The sequence below is a fragment of the Podarcis liolepis genome (assembly GCF_965112155.1).
Source record: "Podarcis liolepis genome assembly, chromosome: 13".
Taxonomy (NCBI): domain Eukaryota; kingdom Metazoa; phylum Chordata; class Lepidosauria; order Squamata; family Lacertidae; genus Podarcis; species Podarcis liolepis.
The window spans coordinates 33,358,153-33,381,806 of NC_139573.1; the positions used below are offsets into that span (position 1 = coordinate 33,358,153).

Here is a 23,654-nt window from a genome sequence, read left to right on the forward strand (position 1 = left end):
ATTGTGGGAACAAGATGGCGGACTAGATGGGCCATTCCTCTTGTGGTGTTATCTTTCAGAGCTAAAGCCTGACACGTTATCTGGTGCTAAGACATGGCAAGGCTAGCCAGCCAGGCCCTTCTATCAGGCAGACTATGGCGCATGCTTCAGACAGCAGGTGCTTGGGGTAGGGGGTGATATGAGCCTCTCTGACTATTTCCCTTGAGCAGTCTTGTCCCAGATTGGGTCTCCCTGTCCTGGGCTCCCTAATCTGGTCGTCTGCCTCAGGTGTTATCCCATCAGCAGTACTGAAGTAAGATAAACAAGTTATGAGACACTCAAGATAAAGGTAAAGGACCCCTGGACAGTTAAGTCCAGTCAAAGGCGACTATGGGGTTGCGGCGCTCATCTCGCTTTCAGGCCGAGGGAGCCAGCACTTGTCCACAGACAGCTTTCCAGGTCGTGTGGCCAACATGACTAAACCACTTCTGGCACAACAGGATACTGTGACGGAAACCAGAGGGCACGGAAACACCATTTACCTTCCCGCCGAAGCGGTACCTATTTATCTACTTGCACTGGCGTGCTTTTGAACTGCTAGGTTGGCAGGAGCTGGGACAGAGAAACGAGCTCACCCTGTTGCGGAGATTCGAACCGCCAAGCTTCTAATCAGCAAGGTCAAGAGGCTCAGTGGTTTAGACCACAGCACCACCCACATCCCTTACGAGACACCCCCCCCCCAAGTAGTTGGCATCTGGACAACTGGGTGTTTTCCATGAGTGTCCATTTGTTAAAGAGTTTTAGTATTGTTTTACATGTGTGTTTTTCCGTGTTTTTTGCTGTTTTTAATTATTTTATGTGTAAATCGTCTTGGTGGTGGTTTCAAAGGCACATTTGGGTTTTGAGAATGCTGTGTGTGTCACCCACCAAGAGAGAACCATGCACTCACAGACACTCGTCACTTTTCCAGGGGAGCTGGCTAAGAATCAGATCCACTACAGTGGTACCTCAGGTTAAAAACTTAATTCGTTCTGCAGGCCCGTTCTTAACCTGAAACTGTTCTTAACCTGAGGTACTACTTTAGCTCATGGGGCCTCCCGCTGCCGCCGCCGCACCACCGCCACACGATTTCTGTTCTCATCCTGAAGCAAAGTTCTTAACCCCAGATACTATTTCTGGGTTAGCGGAGTCTGTAACCTGAAGTGTCCGTAACCAGAGGTACCACTGTACAACGAATCCCATTGTTGGAAAGAACATAAGAGCTGAAAGAGGAAGCAGGAAAGAGAAAAAAGGGAACCACACTCACAAAAAGCAGGTAATGGGTGAGTGGGTGGCCTAGACACAAAGTCATGTTGGCATTTCTTGGCCTAAATGAACCTTTGAACCCCATTCAGAGGCCTGGACAGATAACACCGCTTTCAAATTCTGCCTGGCCGCAACCAGGACAGGGGAATGCCTGGTCTCATCTGAGAAGGAGTTCTTAAGGTGAAATATTGTCTGCCTCATATTCACACCCTCCTTGCCGTCCACAGCAGTGGTACTTTGGGAAGGGCCTCTCTGATCATCACAGAAGTATGTGTAATGTCTCTCATATTTTTTCCATGTAACATTTTTACAAATCAGTTTCATTTGTTGAGACATTAGGAAGAAAAGGGGTGGAGGGGGGGAAGATGGGCGGGGTCGGGTGGCGAGGTTTCTATTTTGCTTAATGTATGTAGGGTTTGGTGTCAGCGTTACTCGTGCCGGTTCTCTGCTGTTCACTTGTGTTCCTTTGGTGGTGAGAGAGGTTGGGGCTGGCCTAGGGCGTGGTTGTTTCTGCTCCCTCTGATCATAAAACGCCATGTTGGGACACATTTATGGCTGCCTTGAACAGTTTCAGTTGTGGACTTACACATGTTTAGGTTTATTGTTCCTTGTATTTTGAGCCAAACAGAGGGACAGACCCTCCAACTGTCCCTGTTTTCCAGGGATAGTCCCGGATTTACAGAAGCCATCCCACTTTGCGATTTGACCCTGCTTTTCCTCATGACGTCCCTACTTTCATCAGAGAAATGTTGAGGAGAATGTTGGAGGTTATGAAATGGCATTACTACTACTATTATTAATCGTCTGATTTCCTACCCATTGAATTCAGTAAACACCAGAGCACCTATGACAAACTAAAATAGATAGCAGGGTGGGGTTTGTTTTTTTTTACAAATATGTTTTATTTCGAATTGTAATGCTTCATCATTTTGGTGTTTGCCACCCTGGGTTCCTTTGAGAAGGGAGGGCAGGATAGAAATTTTATAAACTGTAATAGCCCCAACAGCAGAGGGAAAAGTCTAGCAATGTGGAAGTTGCTTGGAACTTTTATTGAAGCAAAGTGACCGTCAATGTGAAGACCTTGGCAGCTGGGCTGAATGACACAGAGGAGAAAAATAAACCTAATTAAGAGGTGCGGAAGTTCAACAGCACACAGGTGGGTGAAACCATGACAGACTTTGAATGTTTTGGCAAGATGCCAGTGTGAAATGAGTGGCACCTGAAGGTGACGGCAAATGACAAGGACACTGGTTACACACACACATATACACACCCTACCCCCTGAGATATTTTGGATGCATGAAAGATTGAAGAGTTTTAATGTCCGCCACTGGGCCCAAGTTATAAAATGACAAAAGAGTCTTGTGTGCTTTCCACCTTCCAAGTAGTGTGGGAGGTAGATCAAGGGTCTAAAAGTTCCTATATACAGAAAATATTTTATTCTTTTTCCAGATTAAAAGTCACATTTTGTTGTTCAACAGTTCTGTTGCAATTCAACAAACCTAGTGACTTCCTGCTCACCCAACACCAATGTTTATAACCCAAATTACATACAATTGCGTTTTAAAGTTCTGTTGTTTTTCTGTTGCATTTATGTTCTGCTAGTTTCTTACACTTCAAACCCCGCTTTGGTCTTTGCATGTGGAAAATAACTTTTTTAATAAGACTATAAAGTATTTCCAGTCCTCCTTAAAGGATTCTAAATTTGTGTCTCTAATCAGTGCCGTTGGTTTTGCCATCTCTGCATATTCCAAGATTTTCATCAACCATCCTTCAGGGGGTTCTTTCATCCTTCCATTTCTGTGCATAGAGAATCCTTGCCGCTGTAGTTACATGCGTAAACACAGTTGAGGCTTTATTTGGAATTTCGCTGTCTAATATCCTCAGCAGGAAAGATTCTGGCCTTTAAAAAATTTCATTATACGTGTTTCATGTCCCAAAAGGCCTTGAGCCATTTCATGAGCATTTTACCCAGGATCACATTGACCAGAGTTATATCCTGGATGGTATTCAAACTTTCCACCTTTTTCTTTCAATTTCAATTTAATTTCCCCTTCTTTTCTTATCGTTAAGGGCACCCCAGAAGTACAGAAATGGAAAGTAAATTCGGCATCCTGCCAGTCTCATTGTGCCCCCCCCTTAAAGACAATTTCTAGTCCTTATGAGGGCAATATAAGCTTGTAAGTGTATGAGCTTGCGGTGGAGTGGGCAGAGGTGAGAGGTTGTGAATTGTGCAAGGCCCCTGTAGCCAGGTGTTAAGTTGTGGGTGAACATATCAGACGACACAGCGATTCTTCCAAAGCAGCTCTTTTATTTCTAAGCTGGAACAGAACTGAACTGAAGGCCTCAGTCAGCCTGCTTATATAGAGCTCCAGTACCTTGTTACTGTAACAACTTTCTAAAACTATTCAATCATTGAATGTCACTTTCGATCCTTCATTTGCATACAAACTATCCAATCACTGAATGTCACTTTCGATCCTTCATTTGCATACAAACTATCCAATCACTGAACGTCACTTTCGATCCTTCATTTGCATAACTATCTACAGTATCCCCCTGCTGGCCCAGGGTGAGAACTTCAGTACATAACACCAGGCATGGATTTGAACCAGGCTAGCTCCATGTCCCTGACACAAGGGGTTTCACAACTGCACAAACAGCGACAAATTTCAGGAGGAAGCCAGGAACAAAAGCTTCGAAAGAGTCTTCTGTGAGCCAGACCCCACTTGCAAGTTCACATAAAAAATAAAACCTCCATGTTGTGACCCATAAGGAATCATAGAATCATAGAATCATAGAGTTGGAAGAGACCACAAGGGCCATCGAGTCCAACCCCCTGCCAAGCAGGAAAATCCAAACTCTGCAGCTGGGGAACACTTTTATTAAAATCAACAAAACTCTGTATCACAATTGTCCTTGTAAGCTTTTGAAAATTAATAAAATGCAATTCACAAAAAAACAACAAAATGTCACAAAATAGGGGGCAAGCTTTTGGGTTCTTCAGTTCTCTTCATCAGGCTAGATGCTACACAAAGTGGGGTAGGAGGACGAGGAATCCTTAAAGGACAAAAATTAGGTTGGATGTTGGAGCTGGGATGGAATCTACAGTCGAAGGGAATTTATTTTCTACCACCTGAACCACTAGTTAACAATACTATCCAATTTGGCTTTTTCTTACCTGATACGCCACATATGAGGAACCTCAGGCCCTGCAGAGGTTGCTGAACTACAACTGCTTTCACCCCGGGCCATTAGCCATGCTGGCTGGGGCTGATGGGAATTGTGGTTCAGCAACATCTGCAGGGCCAAAGGATCCCTGCAAAATTGACCTCTGACTTTGCTAATACGTAGGTAGAGTGCCTTGCTTCTTTTTACTGCTGTTGTCTGCCTAAGTAGGAACCTACACATTCTGCTTTAAGGCATGAGACAAGCCTGGGTAACAGCTGTGCTTTGTCCTTTTTCAAGGTTTGCCATACATCCGAATTTTCCGGACATATCCAGAATACTGTAGTTGGTAGCAGTAGCTGGGCGGAAATTGGGGAAATGTTCGGGAAAATCTGGATGTATGGCAACCCCGTGTCGGCAGTGTCGTTTTTGCTGATTTTCCATAAAAATAGCTCAACAACTTTTCTGTCTGGATTTTCACTGTTTGAAATACGGCAACCCTATTTAAACATGGGGACCAACCACTGTTTTGTTATTCTCAAATCCCAGCAATGACCTGACCTGCAATCTCCTTTTTGAGACTGCTATGACTAAAATAAATGCAGACCTCATAGCTGCAACATTCACACCATTATTATTATTATTATTATTATTATTATTATTATTATTATTCCTCTTCCTCCTGCCATCTGCTTTGTCTAACATCCAGCCTGACGAAGAGTGAAGTTGGAAGCTTGCTCACTATTTCATGAGATTTGGCTTGCTCCCAACTATGAATTTTGAAGCACACAATGCTTCCCACATTTCAATATGTTACAGGTTTGGTGTTTTAGCAGTTAAAGTTAGGATTTTGGTGGGAAAGGAATGTAGCAGGTGTTAGTGGTAATAAAAATATCCAAATGCTGTTTCTCTGCCCCGCCTTTCCAGGCATTTGATGTTAATTCATCATGATTGAACATAATGTATATTTTATACGTTGTATGTCACGAAGGCTTCTAGCTTTACAATAAATTACTCACATACTTTAGAAATTCTGTTTAATCTTTGCGGCATCAAATGCCGCATACAGATGATTTTGTGGAAGTCTTCTTTCAGATTTCAATGTGAAGTATATCTATTGCTTCCAAAATAACCTTCCACCTCTGAAATGGTTACGACATGCCTAATAATATTATGTCATGGAACTTTAAAGTGATGATCTTCACCCCTGAACCATATCTGATAATAGGCTATAATTTTTTAACAGCATCCATTAATATTTTCTCTGCCTTCAGAACCTTTTTATTGGACATTGTGTGTGTGTTTTAAAATTATAATGGGAACTGAAGACAAATGTAAATTGTTCATGCATCCAAAATGAGGCATTTTTTTCAGGATTTTAATTGGCTTTTTGGCATTGGGACATTCTTCCTTATCTTACACCTTCAAACGTTGTTTTTCAAATGTGACTTTGAAGGATGCTTTTACCTCTGCAACTGATGAATTGGAAGTACCGTAAATCCCTTGCTTTCGCCTTTGTTTTCCGCCCCAGCATCTAGAGTTGGGGATACTGGGAAAGGGCTGGGCTTTTTGGGGGGGGGGTGTTAAAGAGTGAGATGGAACAAAGCCCCTAAGTCACAGCTAGGTCCTCCCGGCAAGGCTGAGCTTCCTCGCCTCTCACTGCAAAAAGTAACCACTGGTTTGAAACCAGAAATTAAATGGTCACCATAGAAAAAAAACGACCCCGGCCCCCTGCCTAAACTTGGCTTTGTTTGTTTCGTTTGTGCTGTGCGATCAGTTCGATTCGGAGGATGGGAGAGAAGGCGGAGGAGGATATTGTTATTGCAGGTTCTCTTTAAATTTAAAAAAAAGGGGTACCTCTTTTGCACTGTGACTGTTTCCTGCTTCTGGGGTGTGTGTGTGTGTGCTCGGGAGCAGGAAACAGGAGCTGCCAAGCCAAGGGAAGCGAGTGCGAGGCAAGAGGCTATACCAGGCCAGCCAGGAATGAGATTTCAAAACATTTCCTCCTCCTCCTTCCAGAAATGTGATCGCCGTTTTCTTTGGGCAACGGGGAGGTGTGGCGGAGCATCCTTAGGCCACAGAAGGTGAAGCCACCACGTGGGACGCGTGGCGGTTCTGCCAGCCTGATGATGATGGCACACTTCGTGGCGTGAGCCCTGGGGGAGGGGGAGAGAAAGAGAGAGAGAGATCGGCTGGATCTCGAGGAGGGGGAGAGAGAGAGAGCCACCAAAGAGAGGGGAGGAAGCCCCTGAAGAGAGCCTCCCCGCTCCCCCCCCCAGCAAGCACCCACTTCTACAGCTGAGGATGGAGGATCTTTCCCCACCAAGCGGGGAGGTGATGTAAGTCCAACCCTCCCCACACCCTTAACCTCGCCGCCTCCCTGCAAGAATAACCGGGGGAGGGGGGTGTTGGGGGGAGGGAGGAGGGCGGGGGGAGGTGGTTGCATAAGGGGCGGAGGGGAGAGCATCCGTGGGGGCAGCCAGGTGGTGGTGCCTCCCCACCAACGCGCTCTCCCACCGCTGCGTCCTCCTGGGGGAGAGGAGGATGATGATGACGAGGCTGTTCCCGGGAGAGAGGGGAGAAGGTCCCCCTCCCCTAACTCTGGGGTGGGGGCATCGCAGGACAGCCCGCTCAGCTGGGGGCTCCGGGGCCTCGGCCCAGCGCCTGGCCGGCGGAGTCGCTTCCTTCCTTAAACAGACAAGATCGCCTTCCTGGAGCCAAGGCTCGCTCCATCCCAGTTATTTGTGCGATGCTTGAACCCCCCCCCCCCCGCGCATCTAACTGTATGGCGAGCTCCCAGCACTCCGTGCCCTAGATCTGCCCCTTTTGATCTCCCCCCCACCTCCCTATCTGCTTCGCTTGCATGCTGACCCCTTGCAGCTCTGCTCCCCCCACTCTTAGCTATTCCTCAGATCTGCTGACCAACCGCCCCATCGTCCCCAAGTGCCTGCTGTCCCCTTAACTTAGCATTCTACTTCCCGCCCCCCATCAAGCCCACCCTTTCCCCCTTCTCCTCGTCTAACTGCAGGCCAGGTGCTGCCCTCCCTCAACCCCCGTTTTCCACCGGGAATCATAGATTTGCAAGTTGGAAGGGAGCCAGGGGAGGGTTGCATGCTGCCCCCTGGCCCAATTCCACATTGTCCCCACTCTGGGTTTTCTTCCCAGCTGGTTTACCCCACCTGGCCAAGCCCTGTTCCGGTTGCTTAGTGTCCCCCTGATAAACTGCACCCGCTCCCTTTAATAGGAAGCTGTCTTATACTAAGTCAGTGTTGTCTACACTGACGGGCAGGATTGAACCTGGGACCTTCTGCATGCAAGGCAGATAGATCCTCTCCCACTGAGCTACAGCCCTTTTCCCTGACACTCCTTACCTTCCTTACCTTCTATCCTGACTTCATTTGCATTTCCTGCTCCTGGGATCTGTGCTGCACCATATCCTAACTGCATTCTGGCCTCTGTGCCCCCCTGGCTGCCCTAATCTCCTACCAAGAATTAGGAATTAGGCTCCCACATTCACACTGTATTTGCTGGACAGCTGTTTTCATTTCCTTCGCTGCTCAGCTGTGCATACCGCCCCGGATCAGGGCCTCCTCCATTCACCTGCCCCTACTTTCCATCCCTGGGTATGATTTTTCTTCCTCTCCCCCCACCATTCAAATCAAATTGCATTCCCTGTGACTCCCCGCACCCATGCTGTATGCTGGTTACTATCCCGCTGTGTCCCATAAACTGTATTTTGATTCCCTTACCCTAGACTTGCTCCCTTCTTATCTAATTGCTTGCTATTCTCCTTGTCCCAGAGATCTGTAGCACTATTCCAGTCCCATTGGACTTCAGGGAGCATGCTACTCCCCCCCCCCAAAAAAAATCCATTCAATTGCATGGTGAATTTCCTGTTTGGTTGCTTCCATTTTTTCCCTATCCTGCTGATTCACCCCATTCCCAGGAACTTATTTCAGTTCTTCCATTTTTAAAAAAAATATTGACCCTAAGCATATTCTCTACCTCTGCCTAACCAAATTGTGCAAGGCTGAGTTTGGGGCTCACCCTTTGGAATTTGATTTATGAAGCAATAATAGCAGAGAAGAATGCCTCTGAGTACATGCAGAGTACATATGCCCCACCAGTGAGTAGCCACTGCTTGTCCCTAGGTGTTGAGGATGATGGAACTTCGCCCCAGCCAACCATCCTGCTGGGTCTGCGATAAACAGGCCCCTCTGTTGTTTTCCTGTGGTTTTGCATCTGTTCCTTAATCATATGTATTGTTGAGCATTGGTAATATTGCCTTGTAACAGAAAAGGTGGGAGGACTGAGCTGGTGTGCTTGAGGAGTGAGTGTTTTGTCTCTGAATCCTTCATCCCTGTGTTCTCCCATTCCCCGCCACGCAGCTCCCTAAACATCAGACTTCTGCGATCCCTTTCACCCACACCATGGTGCCTTGCCGGGGTTTAATGCCAGTACCCCAATCTCAAGATGTGACCTTAGTTATATCCTTCCCTGGGTGGGAAGGCAAGATGCAAATTTAACAAATAAAAGGGTGTAGCCTTTACTAAATAGTGGTGCTAAATTATGTTTCCTACTCTGTTGCTCTTAAGCGGTGATCTGACGGGGCACAATCTGCTGGGAATTTCTCCAATGCAGTCCCCCCCCCATTGAAATGAATGGGATCTACACAATACAATCCTCTGGATTATCTTTTCAGTGCTGGGTCTGTGCAACATGTAAAGTAATAGATGAGAATGCCTTTGCACATGTGCAGAGGGCTCATGGTAGGCCCTCCATGCATGAGCAGTCAGAGGGAGGCATAAATAGGTAAAGGGACCCCTGACCATTAGGTCCAGTCGTGACCGACTCTGGGGTTGCGGCGCTCATCTCGCTTTATTGGCCGAGGGAGCCGGCGTACAGCTTCCAGGTCATGTGGCCAGCATGACTAAGCCACTTCTGGCAAACCAGAGCAGCGCATGGAAACGCCATTTACCTTCCCGCCGGAGCGGTACCTATTTATCTACTTGCGCTTTGACGTGCTTTCGAACTGCTAGGTGGGCAGGAGCTGGGACCGGGCAACGGGAGCTCAACCTGTCGCTGGGATTCGAACCGCCGACCTTCTGATCAGCAAGTCCTAGGCTTTGTGGTTTAACCCACAGCGCTACACGCGTCCCTAGAGGGAGGCATAACTGCCTCCTAAACTTTCAACATTTTCATTTTTTCTGTCTTATATTTGAATGAATTCTTAAACATTCACTGCCTGCCCCAGCTGTGGTCTGAGGCGACTAGTGGGATCTCTGGAGCATTTTCACATTGTCCCCGATTATTATTATTTATTATTATTATTATTATTTATTGAATTTATATACCACCCTACGCCCAGAGGTCTCAGGGCAGTTCACAAAATAAAATCAAAATAGAAAACCTCAAAATACATAATCAAAATAACAACGACCACAACCCAATAACACCCCCCCCCAAAAAAAAAACACACCCAACATTTTAAAAGGGCATAGGATGTCAATCAAATCAACCAAAGGCCTGGTTAAAAAGGAACATTTTTGCTTGGTGCCTAAAGGTGTATATAATGAATGCGTCAGGCAAAGTTCCCTGGGGAGAGAATTCCACAGATGGGGAGCCACTGCAGAGAAGGCCCGTTCTCATGTTGCCACCCTCCAGACCTCTCGAGGAGGAGGCACGTGAAGAAGGGCCTCAGAAGATGATCTCAGGGTCTGGGTCGTCTTCTTCAACAATCACTCATAGCTGAGTAGGTTCATATGGAAAGAGCCGGGTCTTGAGGTACTGCGGTCCTGAGCCATTTAAGCATTTATAGGTCAAAACCAGCACTTTGAAGTGGGTTCGGAGACTAATTGGTAGCCAGTGCTGTCGGACCAGGATCAGTGTAATATGCTTGAGTTCATCTGGCACATTTTGAAGGGTGAAAAAGTGTTTGCTTTAGTGGTTCTTTCCCATGTTTAAGAGGCAACCTTCTACGGCAGTGCTGTGCTGGATTTTTATTTTTATTTTTAAGTGCAGTGTTCTTTCCCCTGCACGCATTGTTTTCACCTCGTTGATCATGGTCACATAGGAGAAATGGAGCATTTATGGTTTTAACATGAAATCCTCTCGAACATCTTCCCACTTAGTGGCTACTAGTGGGATCTGCAACAAAAGCTTGTGTCTCTTGTCCTGGGCGCCAGCCAGCCCTGCCCTGCCCTCCTCTGTTCCAGCATGCGAAGCTGTAATAGACTCAAGAAGCCCAGTCCCCCTCTTTCCCTTCCCTTTTCAATGTTCTGTTTTTCCATTTCAAGTCGGCATTCATCATTCCATGGCTCTTCTTGGTTACACAGAGTATTCCCAGTCCTCATTAGGCTCTTTGTTGTGTAGCCTTCTTGAGGGCATTTTTCTTTGGGCTACGCTTGTGGTTCCCCCAAACGCCTTGATAACCTTCCTATTGTTTATCAATGGCCCCATTATGGATCCCTTGCAGTTGGCTGGCATGAGGGGTGGTGGTGAAAAAAAATTTGCTATCAGAAAAAAGCGACAGGATGAAGCAGAGCAGAATAGCAGTCCTCTGTGTAGGAAAGTTTTAAGCATCTGAGCTGGTTCATGAAAAGAGGCAGCTGCCTTGCGTGCTTCCAGGCGGTCTCCTCTGGCCTGGCCTGATCTTCAAACCCGACCTTTGGGCTGTGCCATCTGTGCACCGAATCTACAATGGCATACGGAAGAGGAATTCTCGGCAGCTACCCCAACCGTTATAGAACTTTATACGTTATGCAGCAGCAAATGCATATTTGGGATGTGTATGTATGTGGACAGCTCTGGCCAATCCAAGACTCCCTTGGCATGTGTACTTGTGTGTAGTACAAGCACATTTCTTGCATATCTTTTATGTATAGCACCAAGTGCATTTTGTGTGTGCATAACACATGAAGAGAAAGCAAGCATGGACAGGTCTGTGTGGTTTCTTCCTTCACATCGTGCAGGATAAAAAGGTAAAGGGACCCCTGACCATTAGGTCCAGTCGTGACCGACTCTGGGGTTGTGGCGCTCATCTCGCTTTATTGGCCGAGGGAGCCGGCATACAGCTTCTGGGTCATGTGGCCAGCATGACTAAGCCGCTTCTGGCAAAACCAGAGCAGTGCACGGAAATGCCATTTACCTTCCCGCCAGAGCGGTACCTATTTATCTACTTGCACTTTGAGGTGCTTTCGAACTGCTAGGTTGGCAGGAGCAGGGACCGAGCAATGGGAGCTCACCCCGTCATGGGGATTCGAACCGCCAACCTTCTGATCGGCAAGTCCTAGGCTCTGTGGTTTAACCCACAGTGCCACCTGCGTCCCTTATCGTGCAGGATACTGACTGCAAAATGTAGCATTCTGAGAAGGTTGGCTGCTGCTGCAGCTGCTTCTTCTTCTTCTTCTTCTTCTTCTTCTTCTTCTTCTTCTTCTTCTTCTTCTTCTTCTTCTTCTTCTCTCATTGTGAAAATGTGAAGTTTCTAGATCTTGTGACTGTGTGACTGTCAATAGAAAGAATATGAAGAAAGCTTAGAGAACGTAGTACATAGATATACTGTGCGTATACATACGAATGGGGTGTTGTTGTTCAGTGACCATTACAGCTCTTTCAGTCTGGGAAAAGTAACCGCTCTTGAACCCTGGAAAGCCATGACCCGTCCGGGTAAATAGTACTGAGTTTACATAGTCCGCTGGTCTGACTCTGTATCATACAACTTCCTGGGTTCCTCTGCCCACCCTGACAAGTAGAAGCAGAATAAATTATGAGGACTGTGCAAATGTAATGCAGACATTCTGTTTCGTGAACTTTTATTCAAGGCTTCAGAATCCAGCTTTCCTTGGTCCAGAATTTTACCCTGCCAGATTCTTGGGTACAGGACATCCTGTCTGGGCCAGGATTAGGGGCTGGTCTACGTGGCCCCATGGAATCCTTCCCAGCTCAGTGATTTTAGGTAACACTTTGTACCAGCTGCTCTTAGAAAACAGTGTCCCTTCTGGCTGTGTTCCTTTCTGATGGGACCAGAGCTTCTTCCTTCCTTCTGCCAGTTACTTGGCTGTGACGAGGAAGATTTTTGCCTAATTGCTTTCAATTCCCTGGCCATCGTTCTTTTTCCATTTCGCGGCTGAAACAGCATTGGGCAGAAGGAGCGGAGCTGATTCTAGGGAGGGAGAGAGAGAGAGAGAGAGAGAGAGAGAGAGAACAACGCCAAAAGGTTTCACAGCCTATAGGTACCGATATGTCACATTCCCAAGGGACGCGGGTGGCGCTGTGGGTAAAACCTCAGCGCCTAGGACTTGCCGATCGTATGGTCGGCAGTTCGAATCCCCGCGGCGGGGTCCCAGCTCCTGCCCACCTAGCAGTTCGAAAGCACCCTTAAGTGCAAGTAGATAAATAGGTACCGCTTTATAGCGGGAAGGTAAACGGCGTTTCCGTGTGCTGCGCTGGTGCTGGCTCGCCAGAGCAGCTTCGTCACGCTGGCCACGTGACCCGGAAGTGTCTCCGGACAGCGCTGGCCCCCGGCCTCTTAAGCGAGATGGGCGCGCAACCCCAGAGTCGGTCACGACTGGCCCGTACGGGCAGGGGTACCTTTACCTTTACCTTTTTATGTCACATTCCCAGGTCCGCTAGAGCACACAGAGCACACAAAGAAAGGTGCCTTATAGCAGGTTAGATTGTTTGTCTATCTAGCTCAGTTTGCCTACACTGACTGGCAGCAGCTTTCCAAGGTTTCAGGCCTCTGATCCCCCAACCTGGCACTCTCCAGATGTTTTACACTACAACTCCCATCAGCCCCAGTTCGCATGGCTACCATGGCTGGGACGGATGGGAGTTGTAGTTGTAGCACCAGATTATGGAAGACTGGCCTACACTGGATGGCCCAGGAGGAAAACAGAAAGAGAGAGAAAGGGACCAAGATAAAATGAAATAAATTAAAATGTTGCGCTGCCACACATACCTATGAAAGTAGAACACGGCCTTATACCACGTCAGACTGCCTATCTATTTAGCCTGGTACAGTGGTACCTCAGGTTAAGTACTTAATTCGTTCCGGAGGTCCATACTTAACCTGACACTGTTCTTAACCTGAAGCACCACTTTAGCTAATGGGGCCTCCTGCTGCTGCCGCACCGTCGGAGCATGATTTCTGTTCTCATCCTGAAGCAAAGTTCTTAACCTGAAGCACTATTTCTGGGTTAGCGGAGTCTGTAACCTGAAGCGTATGTAACCTGAAGCGTATGTAACCTGAGGTATCACTGTGTTTGCCGACTGACAAACTCTGGCAGTGGCTTTCCAGGGTTTCCAGCAAAAGTCTTCTCTATCATCTGCTACCTGATCGTTTTCGCTGGAGGTGTTGGGGATTGAAGTTGGGGCCTTCTGCATGTAAGCAGGTGCTGTTATCCCTGGGAATGGACAGATTAGTCTGTTTCTGGCCCGTGTCTTCTGCATGTGTTCACTCATAAATTTGCTTTGTCCCTGATTCTACATTAATGCCTGATTTGTGTGGGTGGGGTGGGGTGGAATAATCCGCACACAAAAAAAATCACATTTTAATATGGGTTTTTAAAACACATTTCCCCTTGAAATTCCCCCAGATTTTATCTCAAAATGAGTATTTTTTTAAAAACACTTTTTTTTGAGCTGAGAACTGCATCAAAGCATTTGGAAAAGTGCACAGTGCAGCTCAGAACAGAGCTATTCATTAGTCCAATAGTTGTGGATCTGGTCAGTCTGTATCAGGATTTGCAAACATTAGATTCCTCAAGCACCCCTGAACTGTGGTTCCTTCCTTCCTCATTTAAGACTTGGAACAGCATCTTAAGAGCCTTGCTTTGTTCCTTGTTCTTGTCCCTCCCCCTTTTAATTTTTGGTCTTCCAGGCATGGGTGGCGTTCCTCTTTTATGTTGTTAATGATGCATTTCTATTCTATATATGTGCGTGGGCTTTTATTTAATTGAATGCATTTAAATACTAATTCTTTTGGTAACCACAATTCCAACCCCCCCCCAAACAGAAAAAGGCACGTTAGAGAATAGGAAAAAAATGGAACGTAGAAAGGAAATAAATTATCTGCAACAAGAAATGGGGAAAACCCTTCAAAAAAACCACACCCCATTCCTCTTTGCTTATCTGAATTTCAGTTTTCTTTGCCTGGGATTAGCTGGGAAATATATCTCCTTATTATCAACTCAGCTTGTTAGGCAGGCGATTGGGCTGGCCGTTGATTTAATTTAGATATGTTTTGCTTAACACTTCTGACAGTTCCTTCACCCACCCATGGGATTTTCCCCATGCCAGCAAGGAGGCCATGTGACATGCAGGGCACTCAGGGAAGCCAATATATCTAAGTCCCATCTTTGCTAGGAAGTTGTTTGACAGCCTTGAGCAAGTCACTTGGACTTAGTTGTCTCTCTCCTCCCCCCGCCGTCACTTTGAAAAATGATCATAATAGCAAATCATCACAAGTTGAATGCACACACCATACATTCAACTTGCTTGGCTTCCCCCAAATAATCCTGGGTAGTGTAGCTTGTTAAGGGTGCTGGGAATTGTAGCTCAGGGGGGTAAACTCGTGTTCCCAGGATCCTTTGGGTGGGGGCTTTGTTCTTTAACTGTATGGTGTGTATGCAGTCATAATGAGCGCAGTGGGCTGATAAACCATCAGCCTTTTAATGGATTAATACCTTTGCTAGTAGGGACAGCTATATATAGATGCTTTTAGAAATACTGAAAAGAGGTGCAAGAAGTTATTTGCACACCCCCTTTCGCGATACAAACCAATCCAAGGCAGTTTTCAAGCAATGCAAAAATATATAAAATAAAATAAAAACCCACAGCAAACGAGAGAGAAAGAGATGAATCCTTCCTACAGGGAAGTTAGCGGTAGACTGAATTAATCAAACATAGCACTCATAGCCTTCTTGATTTTTTATGTTGTTCATTCGGAACTCCAAGTAGTTTCCCACTTTTTTAAGCACATGGGTGACATTTCTCTCCATCCCCATGAGACAGAAAGAAGGTGGTCACAAAAACTGATTTTTCAAGAGACCTGGGTGAAGGTCAGATCCCTAGAATTTTGGTCAAATGACGTTGCAAAAATTAAGGTGCACATTAGATTCAATGGCACATTTACATTCTCCAGCAAACGCTTTTTTGGGGGGGGGGGCTTCGAGGTTCTGAAAATTGATGGCACATTAGATTCAAGGAAATACCTGTACAATAATACCTGTACAAGCCTCCAAAAAAACATAGAGCTGAAAGAGGAAGTGGGAAAGAGAGTCACTCTCCCAACTTCCTCCTTTGGCTCTATGTACTTTTCAAGGGAGAGGGTTAAAAAGGCAACTGCCCTGATGGCGATTTAGGAAGGCTTAGAGGTTAGGCTTTAGGATAACAACATGAGAGCAAAACGCAGTCATCCTGTGGGTTTTGGAATTGACTTTGGATTTCTCTCTTTTTTAAAAAATTCTCCTCCTCGCTCTGTTTCGGATTGCCACTTTTTACCAGCCTTCTGCCTCCACTGCCAGCCCGACATGGAGGAATTTAGCAGGAGAAGCTAAACTTCTAAAGTACAGTCATACCTTGGTTGTCGAACGCCTTGGTACTCGTACGTTTTGGCTCCCGAATGCCGCAGACCCAGAAGTGACTGTTCCTGTTTGCGAACTATTTTTGGAAGCCAACGTCTGAAGGGGCTTCTGCGGCTTCCGATTGGCTGCAGGAGCTTCCTGCAGCCAATCAAAAACCATGCTTTGGTTTCCGAACGTTTTGGAAGTCAAACGGTCTTCCGGAACAGATTCCGTTCAAGAAGTGAGTGTGGCCGCTCAGTAATAAATGGGAAGTTGGCAGCCCAGCCTTCAGTTGCCATGACAGAAGAAGAAGAGTTTGGATTTGATATACCACTTTATCACTACCCAAAGGAGTCTCAAAGCAGCTAACATTCTCCTTTCCCTTCCTTCCCCACAACAAACACTCTGTGAGGTGAGTGGGGCAGAGAGACTTCAGAGAAGTGTGACTGGCCCAAGGTCACCTGTAGCTGCATGTGGAGGAGCGGAGATGCGAACCCAGTTCACCAGATTATGAGTCTACCGCTCTTAATCACTACACCACACTGGCTCTCAGGATGACAGGATATGTGACTCCTCCGCCATGTGATTCTGGAGCCGCTAGGCTTTGACCCTGTGCTGCATTTGAGGCCTTCGCTGCTGCCCCTTATTGAGCCCACAGCTCTTTCCTCCAACCCACCCAGCTGGGTGCTCAGCTTGCCCCACTGCTTCAGCAGTCGGAGCCCAAGAGGGGACACCCATCTGCCTGGCTTCTGGCTCAGAAAGGAGTTGGTTTCATTTATTGGCTGGTGACGGATGAGAACCCTGCACATCCTCAGAGGCACTTGCTACAGCCAACATTTGTGGACTGAGCCCTGCCCAAGAAATCTGCGTTAAACTCCCTATTTAGCCAGCTCTGACCGCCCCCCACCCTATGCTGGAGTCCTGAGCTGCTCCCGCTTTCAGTTGTTTCAACACCATACATGGTCCGTCTCACTCCCAAAGCTTCCAGGCAGCAAAAGCTTCCTTGTCAAAATGTCTCCGGAAAGGGAGAGTCTCTTTCAGCTATTTTATTTATTATTATTTTTTTGGACGGGCTGTAGCTCCAGAGTCAAGCACATGAGAAAGGCTCCGGGTTCAGTCCCTGGTACCTCCAGGTACAGACAGCTGGAGACCCCTGCCTGAACCCAGAGAGAACCATTGCCAGGCAGTGTAGACAATGGCGAGTGTCCTTTCCTCCCTGTGGCCAACCAAGATGGGAAGCCTGCAAGGCGGGCAGCTGAGTGCAACAAGCACTCTTCTCACCTGTGATTCCCAGCCACTATCTTCCAAGAATTTCTCCATTTCTCTTTTTTAAAGCCTTCCAAGTTGATGGTCAACACTGCCTCTTGTGGGTGTGAATTTTGCTTAGCAGTGTGAAGAAGTACAATTTCACTTTCATGTCTTTCACTTTCACATTTGTTATCACCTTTCTCTCTCAATATTCTATTATTATTTCTCTTAATATTATTTCTTACTGTGTTTGGGTAAGGAATGCCCTCCCACCAGATGTCAAGGAAATAAACAACTATCTGACTTTTAGAAAACATCTAAAGGCAACCCTGTTTAGGGAAGTTTTTAATGTTTGCTGTTTTATTGTGGTTTTTAATATCCTGTTGGGAGCTGCCCAGTGTGGCTGGGGAGGCCTGGCCAGATGGGCAGGGTATAAGTAATAAATGATGATGATGATGAACAGTTTGAAGGACACTGTGTGAGGTACAGGGAAGGGAAGATCTGCCAGGGTGAGAGGCTGGGATGCTCCCAGGTGAGAGCTGGGAGGGTACATCTTTTTCTGTATGGGACAAAAGTTAAGGTACCCTTGTGAGATAGAATCTTGTATTCTTTTACGTATCTCTTGGCTTCTTTTTTCCTTTCTATTATTCCTCGTGTGGGTTAGCTTGTCTTGTACAGTGGTACCTCGGGTTAAGTACTTAATTCGTTCCGGAGGTCCGTTCTTAACCTGAAACTGTTCTTAACCTGAAGCACTACTTTAGCTAATGGGGCCTCCTGCTGCCACCAGAGCACGATTTCTGTTCTCATCCTGAAGCAAAGTTCTTAACCTGAGGTAATATTTCTGGTTTAGCAGAGTCTGTAACCTGAAGCTTATGTAACCTGAAGCGTATGTAACCTGAGGTAACACTGTATTGCATAAGTTTTTTTTTTTAAGTACTCTTTCACAAAATGCGTGTAGTGGGATAGCTCAGTTGGTAGAGCATGAGACTGTTAATCTCGGGGACACGGGTTCAAGCCCCATGTTGGGCAAAAAGATTCGTTCATTTCAGGGGGGGTTGGACTAGCACTAAATGATCCTTGTGGTCCCTTCCAAGTCGACATTTCTATGATTCTATGAATGTAGAGCTGCACAGAAAGATCCTTCTGTTTTGGCCTTTAGTGGTACAAGTCGTCCCAGGTTAAGCCCCCGATATCTCTTGGTAGCGAAAGACCCCGTTTGAAATCCTTGAGAGCCAACTGTCAGTCATTGTAAATAAACAGTAGCACGGTTAGGTGACCTGATTTGGTATCAGCAGTTTTCTATCTTCCTTATCTGCCTGATAGTAAGTACAGAGTCGGTAGCTGGTAACTACTCCAGATTTTGTTTCTCATCAGACGAGGGGGTGTTCTTGTAAACGTGGCGGAAGATTCATTCATTCGCTCATTGCAAAAATGCCCCAGCCTTTTCTGTTTTTTTCCTGAATGGCGCCTGCAGCCTCGTTTTTCTAACAAATACACCCACACCATCCACCTTAAATGCGCTGTTACGCCGTCCAAGTTGCTGCAACACAATTTGGACTCCCACCTTTTTCCTGCGTTTGGTGCTTTTTCCAAATCTGATACCAGATTTCCCTTTCTTTGCTGTTGAGAGCTTTTTCCTCTTTTTTTTTAAAAAAAAAATCCTGTCTGCGTGGTGTTTTGTTTTCCCAGTTTGTGGCTATGACTGTTAAGTTCTGTGTTGTATGAGCTCGCCATCTGTGTGTTGGGTTGATTGATCCACCTTCTCCCTCAGCGTCTGATAGCTGAGAAGTCTCACTCAGTGGTTATGTCACAGATTTCCCTTTTCACTTTAGCAGGGAGGCATTCAAAACAGACGGTGAAGGCGTATGTGTGTGTCTTTCTATAAGGAAGTGTACAGAGGCAGCTGCGTCATGAAATGGGGCAAAATGGCTGCCTTGGGTATCAGGTGTTGGGGTGCTCCTAAAGGAAGGGCAGGGAATCCTTTCCAACCTGAGGGCCACAGTTTCACAGGGGCAAGCTTCTGGGGGCCACATCCCTAAGGTAGGTGGGGCCAGAGGCAAAAAGGGGTGGAGCCATGGGTGTGAGCTACCTTTGTGTAGTAGGCTACATTCCAGCCATGAAAAATCCTGAGCTACACACACACATATCTCCATCCAGGAAAGCAAAAGCCATTCTTAAAACCCAAGGGCGCTTAGCTCTGTTTCCTCCTTGTTTTGTTTTATTTAATTTACTAGCAGCCATGCACCTGGTGTTGCTTGGGAAATCTAAGCCCCCTTCCACCAAATCAGTGCTGTTTTGAAATCTGTGGTTGTAATCAGTGCATTTTTGAAAGGTTCAGTCCGCCATCTTGATTCAAAATGGCTTCCAGTTGTATCCAAAAGCCTGCTCCTTGTTCTGAGGAACCAACATGTGAAATTTGGTTGCGATATCTTGAGAGATGTACAGATGCATAGCAGACAACTGATCAAAATCTATATTATATTATATTATATTATATTATATTATATTATATTATATTATATTATATTATATTATATTACAATACTATATTATTATATTATATTATATTATATTATATTATATTATATTATATTATATTATATTATATTATATTATATTATATTATATTATATTATATTATATTATTACATTAATTTGTCTTTATCCTCCTGTATTCCAGGTGAAAACTGCCCCCCCCGAGCACTTCACAACAATTAAAGACAGCTCTCAATGCCACTGGCAGATGTTGTGTAATGTGCATAAATGAAAATAAGACACAGGCTTACAAACTATTTTTGAAAAAATAAAAATTCCCAGACAAAGAGGAGGAAAAAGCTTAGAAGAAGGAGCCATGCTGTGTTGTGTCTCACTCCTGTTTCTTGCCATCTCCCATAGCTGGAGTTTGCCAGGACCTGGCGTTTCCTGCTAGACGCCCGTCTGTCCCTGATTGTGCCATGGACTCCATGTTTGAAGATGACATCAGCATCCTTACCCAAGATGCTTTGGTCCAGGAGGATGACTGGCTGGACAGCCCCAACACCGACCTCTCCAGCGAGATGTGTTCTGCCTCCCACTTTGCTCTCATCACGGCCTACGATGACATCAAGAACCGCCTGACAGGGCTGGAGCGGGAGAATGCTAGCCTCAAGCGGAAACTGAAGATGTATGAGATTAAGGTGAGTGGCGGTTTGTAGATGCCTTTGCTCCTCTTTGGTTTCCTGGTGATCTGTTAATGGTTCGACGGGTCAAACCCAGTAGGTAGCACAAGTGGCTGATATTTTAAGTAAATAAATAAGATTACTTTAGCCTTCTCTGCTCCCAGTCCTTTATAATTTTCCAGAGAAGTGCTGCTCTTGTTGCTCAAAATGGGAGAACTAAGGGGGAACAGGGCCTTTCAGATAGCAGACCTCAAACTCCAGAATACCCTGCCAAAGGAAGTCTGGTCTTTGCTCAAATTCATGTTTAAATATTTTTTAATGGGCATTTTCTTTGAAATTGATGATCAAGGACTTCGAAGCTGCAATGTACCGGGAAGCAAGTCCCACTGAAGTCTTACTTCTGAGTAGGCATGCAAAGGTTTCCTACTGCTAAAAAAAATGTGCAACACCTTTATGGCTGGTTTTGATAGTTATTGTACATCACCTACTTGTTTTTACCAGTCTTCTGTTCAAGGCGCCAGTGTGGCACAGTGGTTAGAGTGTTGGATTACAACCAGAGAGATCTGGGTTCAAATCCCCCCCTTGGTCATGAAAATTCCTGAGTTGACCTTGCATCAGTCATACCCTCAGCCAAATTTTATCTCACAGGGTAGTTGTGAAGATGCTTTTTAAAAAGGTGTTGTTGTTTTTAATTTGGTATACTGATTCATTTATTTTAGTAGTGCTGTTGTTCCTTATGTTTTTACTGTTGATTTTAATGCTGTTGCTGTTTTTATTGTTTAGGTCTGTTGTACATTGTTGGGAGGCGAGGAGGTAATTGCAGAAAGGCAGCATAAAAATATTAAAACAAATTTAACATTGGAGGGGGTGAAGGCCATTCATGCTGCTTCGAGTTCACTGGAGGAAAGGTGGGATAGGAATAGAATAAATAAATAAAATTAACAGCTCCTGTAATGAGAACCAGTGTGGTGTAGGGGTTAGTATGTCAGGCTTGAAGCTGGGAGATCAGGGTTCAAATCCCCACTCAGCCATGAAGCTGAGTGTGAGAATAAGATAATATTATGTGTGTTTATATATAGATATATATTGAATTAATTGCTGGTTTTATATTTTAAAATTTTGCGCCTGAGGTTTGGGCTGTGGCCCACGAAATGTTGTGCCACTACTCGTCACCTCACCTTGTCTTTAATACTAACCCATGTTATATAAAACCTATACAGTCATACCTTGGTTTTCAAACAGCCTCGTTCTCAAACGTTTTTGCTCCCAAACAATCGAAATACAGAAGTTTTTGAACGTTCTTTTGGAAGCCGAACGTCCGACGGGGCTTCCATGGCTTCCAATCTGAAACTGCGCTTTGGGTTTCCAATGTTTTGGAAGTTGAATGGACTTCCAGAACAGATTCTGTTCAACTTCCCAAGTATGACTGTACATTAAATGCTTCATATTGCTTTATTATTGTTCCCCACTTTGCCTGCTTTCCCCAGTATTTCTGCAATGTGCATTTTCTTTTTTTAAGAGAGTAAATGCTTGGTGTTTTTTTCCCTTGTGCTCCTGGCCCGCAGTTCCCACTGATTAGCGAGTTTGGAGAGGAGCGCATCTTCCCAGCCTACGACTCCAAGGAGGCTTCTCTTCTGAAAAGCGAGAAAGCCAACCTCCAGCAGCAGCTGAATCAATTCCAGCGCGAGGTGAGCAGGGCTTCCCGACATGCTTGGAAAGCAGCTTTTAAAGGGCGAAAGCACTTGACATGGCCATCTTGGCTCGTGGCTTTTTGTGTTATTGTCTGTAATAGGTGAGGCGTACGGGACGATCGCCTCGTGGATCGCGGCACGTTGCTCAAGGACATGTGCCTGCAAATTTAGTTATTAAATTGATTTTGTCAGCTTGGTACCCCAACAAAATCACAGGCAAGGGCACAGTACTATATTAAGAGCCGCAGAAAATACTGAAAGGCATACAGCAGTGACAACGGTGTATTTATAAGACGAGGCAACTTTTTATTTCAAGTGTACATTTCAACGGGGTTTACAAAGATCCATAATAGCACAAGAATCATATTATAGAATGCTCTAAGCAGCTGGCAAATATTCCCCGTGGAAAACGTACATCTCAGCAAGGCTTACAAAAAAACCATTATTATTATTATTATTATTATTATTATTATTATTATTATTGATAATGCTCTAAGCAGCTGATGACAGGCTTCTGGATAGCATCCTGTTTGAGAAAATCTTCTCCAGATGATAACACCTGAAGTTCTCACAAATGGGAGGACTTCAGGAATGGCTGTCTCTCCAAAGAAATTACTCTATTCCAATGCAAGGATCCAAAATTTTGGGCAGGGTTTTTTCCTTTTCATTTTTGGTGTTTGCCAGCTTGCTACTCCCCTCCTGCTGTGACCAGCTCCCCTCTCCCAAAACACGCAGAGAAGTGAAAAGAGCAGAGCAGAGGTTGTGCTACTTGGGAAAGACCCCCGGAGAGGACGAGCCTTAGAGTGTGGTGGGAAGGCAGGGACCTTTCAGTCCTCACAACTGTCTTCTTGGAGCAAGACCTACTGGGAAGAGCTTCTGGGATCACTAGGCCTGCACTGTTTTGGTTTCTGGAATAAAGAGTTTCCACTGACACCAGATTTTCCTTTGCTTGCTGAGCTACGCTTGATTCCAGCTCCTGACACTGGTGTGCGAGGGACTGGCTGCCTCCCCACATCAGCGGCCCAGGAAGTCTTCCAACCCCAAAGGAATCATTATCTTAGTGGGGCAGCACCTGCCATGTGGAACTTCCTGCCTGTTGATGTCCCTACCTTCACTGTACTGTTTTGGATGCTTGCTAAAAACTCACTTCATTTTCAGCAAGCCTGTTCCAACACAGGACTTGGTTTTATTGGGCTCATCTTTGCTTTCAGTGTGGAGAACTGAACTTAAGACTGGGGGAAATGGGGAACTGAAATTGGCAGTTCTCAGCAACCTTCAGGTCCCAGGTAGCTTGGCCACACAGCTCCTAAATGTGCTGCTATTTCTGCAGCTTCACAGAGAAAGAGTTTGCTGGAGTGTGTGTGAACCAGTGCTGAAGTGAGTTGTGCACACTACATATTTCCCTATTTAGGGGGAAGGAGTGGACAAACTTTGCCCAATGCACCTCTTTAATTCCACTGCAGTTTCGTGGCAAAGGGGGGAGAACACACTTTACTGTTCCAACTCCCAGAAATTCCATAGCACAGAACAGGTCCTAGCAG

At 45.8% G+C, this 23,654-nt stretch overlaps 1 protein-coding gene across 3 annotated transcripts in view; it reads left to right on the plus strand.

Annotated features, from left to right (window-relative positions):
* The first annotated feature begins 6,297 nt into the window (after positions 1-6,297).
* TBKBP1 (TBK1 binding protein 1) overlaps positions 6,298-23,654 on the plus strand; it is a 64,901-nt gene continuing 47,544 nt past the window's right edge. For 2 of the 3 annotated variants that reach the window (XR_014518118.1, XM_083469838.1), the window contains exons 1-3: positions 6,298-6,791; positions 20,160-20,440; positions 21,988-22,110. Coding sequence is in view for 2 of the 3 variants with exons in the window: in XM_083469838.1 (XP_083325964.1) it covers positions 20,219-20,440; positions 21,988-22,110 (345 nt within the window). In the remaining variant the exon portion in view is untranslated. Of the gene's footprint in view, positions 6,792-18,563; positions 18,609-20,159; positions 20,441-21,987; positions 22,111-23,654 lie in introns of those variants that run through there. The other variant, XM_083469839.1, reaches the window with a different exon arrangement.